Source organism: Hyla sarda, chromosome 1 (genome assembly GCF_029499605.1).
Source record: "Hyla sarda isolate aHylSar1 chromosome 1, aHylSar1.hap1, whole genome shotgun sequence".
In the NCBI taxonomy this organism is placed as follows: domain Eukaryota; kingdom Metazoa; phylum Chordata; class Amphibia; order Anura; family Hylidae; genus Hyla; species Hyla sarda.
The window spans coordinates 538677118-538689506 of record NC_079189.1 but is presented as its reverse complement, the minus strand read 5'-3'; the positions used below and the strand labels follow the sequence as shown (position 1 = coordinate 538689506).

At 41.2% G+C, this 12389-nt stretch overlaps 1 protein-coding gene across 3 annotated transcripts in view; it reads left to right on the top strand.

Annotated features, from left to right (window-relative positions):
* Positions 1-12389, top strand: part of PDE4D (phosphodiesterase 4D) — an 846931-nt gene that overhangs the window by 129246 nt on the left and 705296 nt on the right. Inside the window, exon 1 of one of the 3 annotated variants that reach the window (XM_056540903.1) lies at positions 11135-11760. The exons of the other annotated variants lie outside the window; for them this stretch is intronic. Within the exon in view, the coding sequence (XP_056396878.1) occupies positions 11477-11760 (284 nt within the window). The 5' untranslated portion in view covers positions 11135-11476. Of the gene's footprint in view, positions 1-11134; positions 11761-12389 lie in introns of those variants that run through there. 3 annotated transcript variants of the gene reach the window in all.

Genomic DNA, 12389 nt, shown 5'->3' with positions numbered 1-12389 from the left:
CTAGGAGACTCTTTCCTAGGACTGTATCTAACTTTTCCAGCCCACCGGAGCACCTGAAAGCTGAACTAATTTATGCAGGATGTCATCAACTGCAGAGCCGAGAAGTTTGTGACGAATCAAATTTACTATAAGTTCGCTCATCTCTAGCACCATCCCTGTGGAGACCAAGCTTTACACCATGCTGATTTAAGTCAATGGGCTGTCTATGTAATCCAGGACAGGTCCTCCACAGCAAGAAACATTCTCTGTAGCTCTACTCTGTTCTTGACAACAGATACCTTAAGTATCCCAAACAAAGTATCCACCTATATACATTCATATGGCTTTATAGGGTGTATGACAGTAGGTTTTCTAAACTGGGAAGCCCCTTTACATGTAGATAACTGTAGAGAAGACCTGCTCTAGAGAAGTATCTGATCAAAGAGTTGAAAATGCATATAACTTTTTTATAGCAGATACCAAGACCATGCTGTAAACCAGAAGTATACTATGCAATATGGTGACTCCATAATGAAAGTGACTAGAGCCCTCCTTTTGGTGCAGGTCCATGCCACTGCACAGCAAATGCAAGACACGATAGGAGAGCCACCTATATAGGACACCATTATGACTACTTATAATAGGCCTCCTTTCCCTCCCTACATCTAAATTACTTACCGCTACCCGGGGGGTATGAAATGGTGCGGGCAGCATTATATTATATGTATAAACCAGGAAATGCTTTATAGCCTTGAGCTATGACAAAGATCTGCTCAGGTCTTAAATTTGGAATGGAGAAGCATTAAGTGGATTTGCTTGATTTGCTTGACCTTCAAGTTTTCTTCATGTGGATTGTCTTACATGTCTATACTCAGAATTCAAAGGTTAATCCCGTTTTAGGGCATATGGCATTTCTTTGTGAATAGTGGCAGGCTGACTGCTGCGACCACCACCGATCCTTAAAGTAAAGGGGTTGTATAGATGGTTTAGCACTGTTTCCTTTAAATGTTCCTCTTCACAGCAATAATCCTGGACACTGGCTATGCAGAAAGCTGTAACGTGGTCTCATTAAATTCAAAGGGGCTGTGCTGCACTTTTCTGCACATCCGAAGACTGGAAGCAAAGTCCTATAGAGAGAGGCCGTAATAGGAAAGCCAGCACTGCAGAGCCCTCATGTTAAGATTTGTAGGGAGTCCCAGTGCTTGGGCCCCAAGGATTATAAATGGATGGTATATCCTCCAGACAATGCATACACACATACTGGAAACCGGAAAGTTTTAGCCTTCTGGATGTAGCCATTAAATAGTAGGAAGATTGTGTCGTGTATTGTAGATTCTGGTAGTAACTATGGGGGAGTTACTGTGCAAAGGGAAAGTATCCCAGTTGCCCATAGCAACCAATTAGATAATTTCTTTCACTTTGCAGAGGCCTTGTTAAAAATGAAAGAAGTGATCTGATTGGTTGCTATGGGCAACTGGGCATCTTTTCCTCTGGACAGGTTTTGATAAATCTCCCCCTATGTGTACAGTTTGGGCCAGACAGATATAGGATCATTATTTGGTTGTGTATACTTCATGTTCTGACTGGTTCTCTGCATCATTTGCTGGGGCCAATTTGAAATGGCATCCATAGATGTGGTCTGGGGTCATTTGCCCATCTACCTGCCAATTACTACCTGATCTTTTGTTGAAGCTCATAAATCATCATAACATAGAAAAACAGGTAATTATTTGCCTTGTGTCACACAGGAACAGCTTTCTTTTGTCTAAAAATGGACAGTCCTCTTAGTAGTTACTGTCAATTGAAGTGATACAGAAGCCTTATGTTACAGTCTCTATAAGAGATTCAAGCCTTGGCCGTTTCTCTTACCCTTTAAAGAGACTGAAGCTCCTCTCCCGCTTCTCCCCTCCGTTCTCCATTGGCTTCTCTGGGCAGCATATAACCTGATCCTAAATTAATAGTCCTCTATTAGGACATACTTTTTTAGTCAGTTATGAGTGGAGGAAGGGAGGGGGACTGAGGGGACCAATAGGCATTTTCTCTGATAACACACATTACAAAAAATCACAGGCATTTCCTAAAAAGCACACTTTAGGTGAGGTTTACTCAAACTCTGAAGCTTTTGTGGTCCCTTTTGCCTGATTGTACAACTAGGATCTCATGTTTATATGCCGCATCTTCTTCCTCCACTCACAGGACACCATGGAGGTCTCTGCCAGGCCACAAGACAAACAAACCTCATGCTGACTTGTTTTTGCTGTAAAATTCTGGCAATACAGGAACACCATTCTTAGTGTCATCCACATCCAATAGGATTGGTGACATCTTCAACAACAATCATGGTTCATAACTTAAGTGTGTTTTAGCACCCAGTATAATAATTTGTGGTTATATGGGTACTGCTGCTCAGTGTTTGGAACAAACTGTTCCGAACGCTGGAGCCAGTGCCGGAAGCTTGTGACAGCATAGCTCTGCCCCCTTATTACATCACGCCCCGCCCCCTCAATGCAAGTCTATGGGAGCGGGCGTAAGATACTCCCAACAATACCTCCATCTGACAGACCAAGATTTTATTATTCTTTTTATTCAAATGTATTAGCACCAGAAATACATTAAAGGGGTACTCCGCTGCTCAATGTTTAGAACGTGACATCATAGCATGTCACGGTCCGCCCCCTCAATGCTGTCACGCCCACAAACTGTTCTGAGCACTGGAGCCTGCGCTGGAAGCTTGTGATGTCATAGCCCCGCCCCCTCGTGATTTCACGCCCCACCCCCTCAATGCAAGTCTATGGGGGAGGGGGCCTGACAGCATTGAGGGGGTAGGGTGTGACATCATTATGGGTGGGGCTATGATGTCACGTTTCAAATGCTGAGCAGTGGAGTACCCTTTTAATGTATTTCTGGTGCTAATACATTTGTATAAAAAAATGATAATATCTCGGTCTGTCAGATGGAGGTATTGTTGGGAGTATGATGGTTATAGGGGGAGATTTATCAAAACCTGTCTAGGGGAAAAATTACTGAGTTGCCCATATGAACCAATCAGATCACGTCTTTTACTTCTCAGAGGCCTTTTCAGAAATGAAAGAAGTGATCTGATTGGTTGCTATGGGCAACTCAGCAACTTTTCCCCTGGACAGGTTTTGATAAATCTCCCCCTTAGTCTTCTGGCTAGTAGGAGTCTCTGAAGTATCAGTAATGGCCTCTCCATTGCTTTTTACACTAAGTTAAGAGAAATGAGTTGAGATAATGAACATTGCCAGGAGTGCTCTGTAACTTCAATCGGTAATTAACTCTGACCCAATTACTTCCACTATAATTGTATCATCAAGATCTGCACACTCTCCTCTAAAGGATATGGGCGGCTCTATTAGATTATACTATATCTTTTGAAGAAAAGATAATAACCCACTGGAATAAAATGAAGCTCATCCAAGTCAAGTCATGCTACTCATGAAGGCGAAAATGGCCTTTTGATCTTATTCACAGGCCTGAAGGCAGAGGATATATGGACAATGTTGACCCACCAAGCACAGGGCATAAGGACAGGGGTTGTTTTTATTAGACTACAAGTTTTGAGTCAGATTTGTTTTGGAAAATTCCTCTACAGATCGGACCTCGAACCTGTAGAGAAATCCACCAGAAAATATATACCTAATAATAATTTTTTATGTGGATTCCCACAGCTGGTGCCAGAAAGTTAAACAGATTTGTAAATTACTTCTATTTAAAAATCTTAATCCTTCCAGTACTTATCAGATGTTGTGTGCTCCAGAGGAAGTTGAGTTGTTCTTATGTGTCTGACTACAGTGCTGTCTGCTGACATCTCTGTCCACGTCAGGAACTGTCCAGAGCAGGAACAAATTCCCATAGCAAATCCCCATAGCTCTGCTGCTCTGGACAGTTCCTGGTGTAGACAGAGGTGTCAGCAGAGAGCACTGTGGTCAGACTGAAAAGAACTACACAACTTCCTCTGTAGTATACAGCAGCTGAGAAGTACTGGAAGGGTTAATGTATTTAAATATATTTTAAATATTTTCAAATACAAATCTGTTTAGCTTTCTAGCACCAAACTAAACTAAACTAAACACAATGCTGAAAAGGGAAGTAATTTTTTTTTCTTACATTTTTCTGCACTTGTGGATTTTGCTGCTAGTGTGCAGGTAGCCAACAAAATCCACAAAACCAGAATCTGATTCTTTCATATTTTACTCAATAAGCCTAAAATAAAAATCTACGAATTGTACTTTCCGAAGTAGAAATTGATAGGCTACGGCTCAATCTGTGTGTGGTAAATTTCCATTTTCTGTGGATGAGATTTTCTAAAATCTCATCCACTTTGCTGCTACTGTATTTCACAAAAAAAAATTCTATACATAAATCTGGGCAGAAAATCAGCAACATATATACTACATATCACTATAGCCTTAGACAATTTTTTTATATAATTTTTTTTTGTACTCTATTACGTGGTTTCTCTAGCCAGATGAATTTAGCTTACTTTGCATACATGCACTTTAAAGGAGTACTCCAGTGTGAGATTTATTTTAATGCATAAGTGGCACCCTGTTTGTATGCCAAGAAGACCTTTTTATTTAGACAATATAGGTGCAGAACAGTATAAAATCACAGAAGAAAACAGTGCCGGCAACCTTTCTCTATTACAGTATTGTGCTTATTTTAATAGAGTCAGGGTACTTTAAAAATAACAAAGCATACTCACCTGCCCTGATCCTCCACAGTTTCCATTCATGTTCCAGTTGTACACTGTAGCTGGAAATTCAGCTTTCTCTATCACTCTCACATTATGTGGGTGGCTCTGTGTAGTGGGCAGGATTCTAGCCAAGAAGATGTTGGGCAAGGAAAATAAAGCTGGCTGAAATCCCAACTGGAGTGTTCAGCAGGAAGTTCATTATAAAATCCACACTAGACAAACAGTTTTTCTAATGAAGACAATAGAGTGGCTTGCATCAGAAGAAGAAGGGAAGCATAAAATACCACAGAAAGATAGTGAAATGGCTTTATTTACCAATACATGTTCATATAATATTAAATCAATATATATATATATATATATATATATATATATATATATATATGTAACAAAATTGTAAGTTGCTGTGAGATTTACAAGTAACCAGATGTAAGTTATAGTGATTCTCAAAGAACCTTAATTTTTTTTCTACAAATTTTTCTAGTCCAATGTTGCAGCTATTTTTGTTAAACCGAGAACAGGATCCGCTGTTAGAGCAGTTGCTACTTTTGAGTTGGTCTCTCCATGACTGAGGAAAAAATTCAGTTCCTCTGCATATTCTATAATATAGAAGCTGAGAAGCTCCTGCTAAAATGACAACCAGTGTGACTGCAGATCTTCATGTTACTTTTACAAAAATAGGCACTAACACAGAATAGAAAAATATTTCTCATACTAGAAAAATAGAATGCTTTGATTTCCGTGGAGTCAAAGTTACTTTTCAGGTACATTGAGGCAAAAAAGTATTTAGTCCACCACCAATTGTGCATGTTCTCCCACTTAAAAAGATAAGAGAGGCCTGTAATTTTCATCATAGTTATACCTCAACTATGAGAGACATGAAATCCATAAAATCACATTGTCTGCTTTATAAAGAATTAATTTGCAAATTATGGTGGGAAATAAGTATTTGGTCAATAACAAAAGTTCATCTTAATACTTTGTTATATACTCTTTGTTGGCAATGACAGAGGTCAAACATTTTCTGTAAGTCTTCACAAGGTTTTCACACACTGTTGCTGGTATTTTGGCCCATTCCTCCATGCAGATCTTCTCTAGAGCAGTGATGTTTTGGGGCTAGGTCACTGGGCAACATGGACTTTCAACTCCCTCCAAAGGTTTTCTATGGGGTTGAGATCTGGAGACTGGCTAGGCCATTCCAGGACCTTGAAATGCTTCTTATGAAGCCACTCCTTCATTGCCCGGGTGGTGTGTTTGGGATCATTGTCATGCTGAAAGACCCAGCCACGTTTCATATTCAGTGCTCTTGCTGATGAAAGGAGGTTTTTGTCAAGACCGACTGGGGGACAGGGAGAGCGAGCCCTAAACTGACCCTTAAACATCTCTCCCTGCCTACTTGCCCATCCATCCTAAACAATGGATCAACAACTGGGCACCGGTCCCTTCCTGTGCTAAAGTGCAGTGGTGTAATACACATAATATACATAGTCGGTCACAGGCCAGAACACAAACTGAAAACTACTAGACAACCAGATATACCAGACAGAATACAAATGCTAACAGGGCAAAATATAAACTCACAAACAGAGCAGAATATAGTGAATTAACAAACAGTTCATAAACTGGATATCAGAGAAACGGCAGACATGATAAAATGAACAAGACTAGGCAAGATAGGAGTATACAGCAGAATCCAGGAGATGAAGGGGATAAACAGAAGAACTGAGAGCCAAAACACTAAACTGAACAGGTAAGTTACTAAGAACTATCACAAGCAGGTACAAGTACAAAGGACAAAGATCAGATCAACCAAACAGGATATAAATATAGGACACTGTTCTTACTTGGACACAACATAAAAACTGCACTATAGGAGTAGCCATTAATAATTATTATTAACAATAATAGGCTACTGGCCAGAGGACACACTCCACCGTGTGGACAAAATGCTGACCCAGTAGGAAACATAAATATAATACAAGAAACACTAAACTAGAACCGGATGAGTCTGAATAGAGTCCAGAACCGGAATATAGCATACAGGGCACATGTAACAAGCAAGATTCAGACACAGTGTGAACACAGATAGAGCAGAACAAACAAACATAATCCTAAAACCGAGTAATGTAACACAGACTAAAATACATGGAGCATGTTATATAACCATGGCTAAAAACCCAGATAAAAAGACAAGATAAATACAAGGTAAATGCCCAAGCAGACATAGTCAGAATATTACACAAACAGACATAGTAATATTGCACTCAATAACCACCACCAGAATGCAGGAGAACTCTGGCTAAATAACTCCACCCGAGTTCTCATTTACTCAGAGCATTCACTATTTCCTATCCAGGTAAAATAGCAAACTGCTATGAACAAACTAGTGTGTTAATACACACCTAAACAGAAAAATACAAAAACAAATAAACGGACATTACAGTTTTCACTCAAAATCTCACGACACATAGACTCATTCATTCTTTCCTTTACACGGATCAGTTGTCCAGGTCGCTTTGCTGAAAAACAGCCCTAAAGCATGATATTTCCACCCCCATGCTTCTCAGTAGGTATGATGTTCTTTGGATGCAATTCAGCATTCTTTCTCCTCCAAACACGACAATTTGAGTTTTTACCAAAAAGTTCTACTTTGGTTTGACATTCTCCCAATACTCTTCTGGATCATCTAAATGCTCTCTATCATACTTAAGAAGGGCCCGAACATGTACTGGCTTAAGCAGGGGGACACATCTGGCACTGCAGGATTTGAGTCCCTGGCGATGTAGTGTGTTATTGATGGTAGCCTTTGTTCTTTGGTGCCAGCTCTCTGCAGGTCATTCACTAGGTCTCCCTGTGTGGTTCTGGTATTTTTGCACACCGTTCTTGTGATCATTTTGACATCACAGGGTGAGATCATGCTTGGAGCCCCAGATCGAGGGAGATTATCAATGGTTTTGTATGTCTTCCATTTTCTAATAATTGCTCCCACAGTTGATTTCCTCACACCAAGCTGCTTGCCTATTGCTAATTCAGTCTTCCCAACCTGGTGCTGGTCTACAATTTTTTTTCTGATGTCCTTCGACAGCTTTTTGGTCATTGTGGAGTTTGAAGTGTGACTGTTTGAGGTTGTGGACAGGTGTCTTTTATACTGATAACAAGTTCAAACAGGTGCCATTAATACAGGTATCGAGTGGAGGACAGAGGAGACTCTAAAAGAAGTTTTTACACGTCTGTGAGAGCCAGAAATCTTCCTTGTTTGTAGGTGACAAAATATGTATTTTCCACCATAAGTTGCAAATAAATTCTTTAAATATCAGACAATGTGATTTCATGGATTTTTTTTTCTCATTTTGTCTCTCATAGTTGAGGTATACCTATGATGAAAATTACAGGCCTCTCTCATCTTTTTCAGTGGGAGAACTTGCACAATTGGTGGCTGACTAAATACTTTTTGCCCCATTGTAAATCTCAAACAAATCAGTACGAACATACTGGCCCAGGTAGTCAGTGATTTTATTAACATCCCATGTAATTTGGTGCTTTTGTTAGATAGAAGTACTCAAAAATTATCCACCTGTAGCTGGTCATTCTAATTTAGCTAAAATGGTCTTAATGTCCCAGCTCTTGTATGTTTCTCAAAATTCTCTAGTATAGATTACAATTATATATTTCCACAAGATTCAACGGTTATTCTGTAAGCTGGTGGGGGGATGGGGAATTAGCAAAAAGAAGAATGTGTTACTCAGTACTGACGGGACAGAAATCACCCGCTACAATGACTAGTTTCCTAGGTCCCAGCAGCTTTTATAAACTATGATTGCTCTGAAATTACTCTGATTCTCAAAATACTTGTGTTGTTCTAAAAATCTGTTTAATGCACTTGGTATGTCAAACCTGACAGAGTTGCAAAAGGGAATGATAATTGTTGCATGCCTGGTAGGGGTACCTATAACCTAAGTTGCTGAGTTGAAGGGGATGTCAAGTTCTACAGTTTTCTTGAACACATCTCAGCATGCAATTACTGGCAAATCATCTGCAGATTGAAGTAGCAATGGTCAAAAGTCAAAGCTTGACAAGAGGGATATAAAGGGCACTTTGTTGAATGGTAGCAAAAAAAACACAAAACTAAGCCCTCCCCTCATATAATACTGCAGAGTTGAATGCAAGTTTAAACATGTCCTTTTTATTATAAAAAAATTACTTTTGACATGTCTCAGGGACTTATAAATCTATAATTGTTGACTTATAATGGAGCATGTCTTGTGAAGCGGGATGGAGATTGCAGGGAACTGATCGATTTCCCTGGTTGAGTCTCGAGATCATCCCTGCGACATGTCAAAAGTTTTAAGTAATGACAGGGACACGAGTATCAGTGTGGCTATCAGATTCAATACTATGAAGTGCTCTTTTGTCCCTTGCCTCAAGCTTTGTCTTTTAACCACAGCTACTTCCTTCGGATGTTTTGCCAGTCTGATATTTGCATACTGAGATGTGGTCAAGGAAATCACAGACTTAGACACATCCATTAACTCAACAACTCGGGTTACAGACGCCCTTACAAAGCATGCACCAACATTTTCCTTTGGATCGGTCAGGTTTGACATGTGACGCGCCCTAAAACAAATGAACTGGTGTTTAGAACAGCCCAAGTAATGAAGGTTATCAGCAGTGACATAAGCTATGGGATTGAGTGAAAAAACGGGATGGTACCAGTGATGGCAGGTTTGTTACGAAGAGTTCAACTTGACTATGTATACATAGGGGTTCTAGTTATTTTGCACAACCACTGTAGTTGATTGAACAGAAATGTCTTAGGAGATCGTCTTAAAGGAGATATCCAGTGGTTGAAAACATATCCCCTATCCTAAGGATAGGTAATAAGTTTCCGATCGCGGGGGGGTCTGACCGCTGGGGCCCCCCGCGATCTCCTGTATGGGGCCCCGACAGCCCGCGGAAAGAGGGCGTGTTGACCACTGCACCACCAGAGTTGTATTGAGGGGGCGTGTTGGCCGCCGCTTCGTGCTGACCAGTGAGCCGGGGGCTCATACAGGAGATTACGGGGGGCCCAAATGGTCAGACCCCCCGCGATCGGAAACATCCCCTATCTTTAGGATAGGGGATAAGTTTTTCACCACTGGACTACCCTTTTAAAGGAGTTCTCCACTGCCCTGTCTTCCAGAGCTCCGCTTGCAGCGTCCGGAAGTTTATTACTCCGGACGCTGTGTGCGGGCTTCCGTGTTCGAGGCTGCCCCATCGTGACGTCACGCCCACTCCCTCGTGATGTCACACCCGCCCCCTTCCCATAGACTTTCGTTGAGGGGGCGGGCGTGACGTCAAGAGGGGGCGGGTGTGACATCACGATGGGGCGGCCTCGAACACGGAAGCCCGCACACAGCGTCCGGAGTAATACATTTCAGGACACTGCGAGTGGAGCTCCTAAAGACAGGACAGTGGAGAACCCCTTTAAAGCTGTATAGTGACTATAGTAGGTGTGTCTGACTGCAACTATCCTTGTTAAAGGGGTTATCCAGGAAAAAACGTTGTTTTATATATCAACTGGCTCCAGAAAGTTAAACCGATTTGTAAATTACTTATATTAAATTTTTTTTTAATCATTTCAGTACTTATGAGCTGCTGAAGTTGAGTTGTTCTTTTCTGTCTAAGTGCTCTCTAATGACACCTGTCTCGGGAACTGTACAAAGTAGAAGCAAATCCCCATAGGAAACTTCTTCTACTCTGTGCATTTCCCGGGACATGCAGAGATGTCAGCAGAGAGCACTGTTGCCAGACAGAAAAGAACAACTCAACTTCAGCAGCTGATAATTATTGGAAGGATTAAGATTGTTTATAGAAGTAAATTTACAAATCTGTTTAACTTTCTGGAGCCAGTTATATATATATATATATATATATATATATATATATATATATATATCATTTTCCTGGAATACTCCTTTAAATCTGGATTGTCAAAAATAATCAAGTATTTGATCTTAGGAAAAAAGCAATTTGACAAAACAACAATTCAAATCAACTTCTGCAAATTCAGTATAATTGATTCTTTCTAGCAAAGAACATTTATATATTATTTCAATAAACGCAGAGCAACCTGCAAAGTCTTTACTACCAATAGAATGATTCATAAGAGCTGCAGGATCCAGAGGCTCTTGTTGATGTATTGTGAATGGAACAGGTATTTCCACACACTGTCAGCATTGCAGCATTTTCCAGCTCATAGAACTAATAATTTATGGTTGAACTATCAATAAATGAGATTGTGGCTCCTGTCTCTGCCTCTCTACCTACACATGAAGCAGAGCAGATGGCAGGAAAGGAAGAATATTCTGCTTGACTTCTTGTATAAGGAGCCCTGGCAGTGTAATGTACTATAGGAAGAGAGGCTGCTGCCACATTGACAGGCGTTCACTCCCTCCTCCCTTGACTTTCTCTCTACATATACACAACTGCAGTATAGGACTTGTAATAGTTTTGCAGAACCTGTAGGGCTCTGACAAGGCAGGGCTAATGCAGACTCAGTCCTGGTCTTCTCATCAGTGCCAACAGAGCCAGTGCCAAGGATAGTGAGGAGAGGAGTGGTAATGCTTCATAGGCTTCAGTGGAGGAGTTAGTCTGCTGTGTGGACACATCCCTATCTCTACAGAGGAGCTGAAGATCCACACCATGTTGCTTACAGAAGAAGAGTAACCTACAAGGGCTGCTCTGCAGCAAGCAGGTAGCTTTTCCTACCAACATCTTTCTCCAAGACTTAACTAAACTTGTATGGCAGACATGGCTCAGCAGCAAGCACCCAGCTCAGACACCCTGGCAGTGCCTGAAGTGGATAATACACACTGCCCTAACCCCTGGCTAAATGAGGATTTGGTCAAGACTCTAAGGGAGAACTTGTTGCAACATGAAAAGCCTAAAGCCTCCAGGAAGACCTCCACAGTGTCCCCCAGGTTGTCACCTATCATCTCCCCCAGGAACTCACCCAGGCTCCTCCGCAGGATGCTGCTGAGCAGTAATATACCCAAGCAGAGGCGCTTCACTGTGGCTCATACATGGTAAGGAAAGTTACTGGAGATAATTTGGGGTGTGGGGGGCTGTCTCTGCCCTTCATAGGGCTCTGTTTTATGGCTTGTCTGGATCATGTGCTGTGAACTACTGCTATATTATATACTGCATTGTTATCTATAGCCGAAGGCTGTCCTGGCATGCTGGGAGTTGTAGTTTCGCAACAGCTGGAGACACCCTGGTTGGGAAACACTGATCTATAGTCTAGAGTCACTGTGTGCGATGTGAGCAAACCTCTAGGACATGTTGTTACTGGAATTAACCAGAACATAAAGAGTTAACCACTGGCAGAACACACAGCCTTCGGCTGTCCGGGCATGCTGGGAGTTGTAGTTTTGCAACAGCTGGAGGCACCCTGGTTGGGAAACACTGATCTATAGTCTGGAGTCACTGTGTGCAATGTGAGCAAACCTCTAGGACATGTTGTTACTGGAATTAACCAGGACATGAAGGGTTAACAACTGGCAGAACACACAGCCCTAGTGATTGACTATAGAGCTATTAGTCATCGCAGATGATACTGTGTATATACATATGTGTCTGTGTGGATACAATGTAATTGTAAATATTTTCATTGTATTCCTTTTATTTATTTACCCTGTCTCATATCTATTTACCT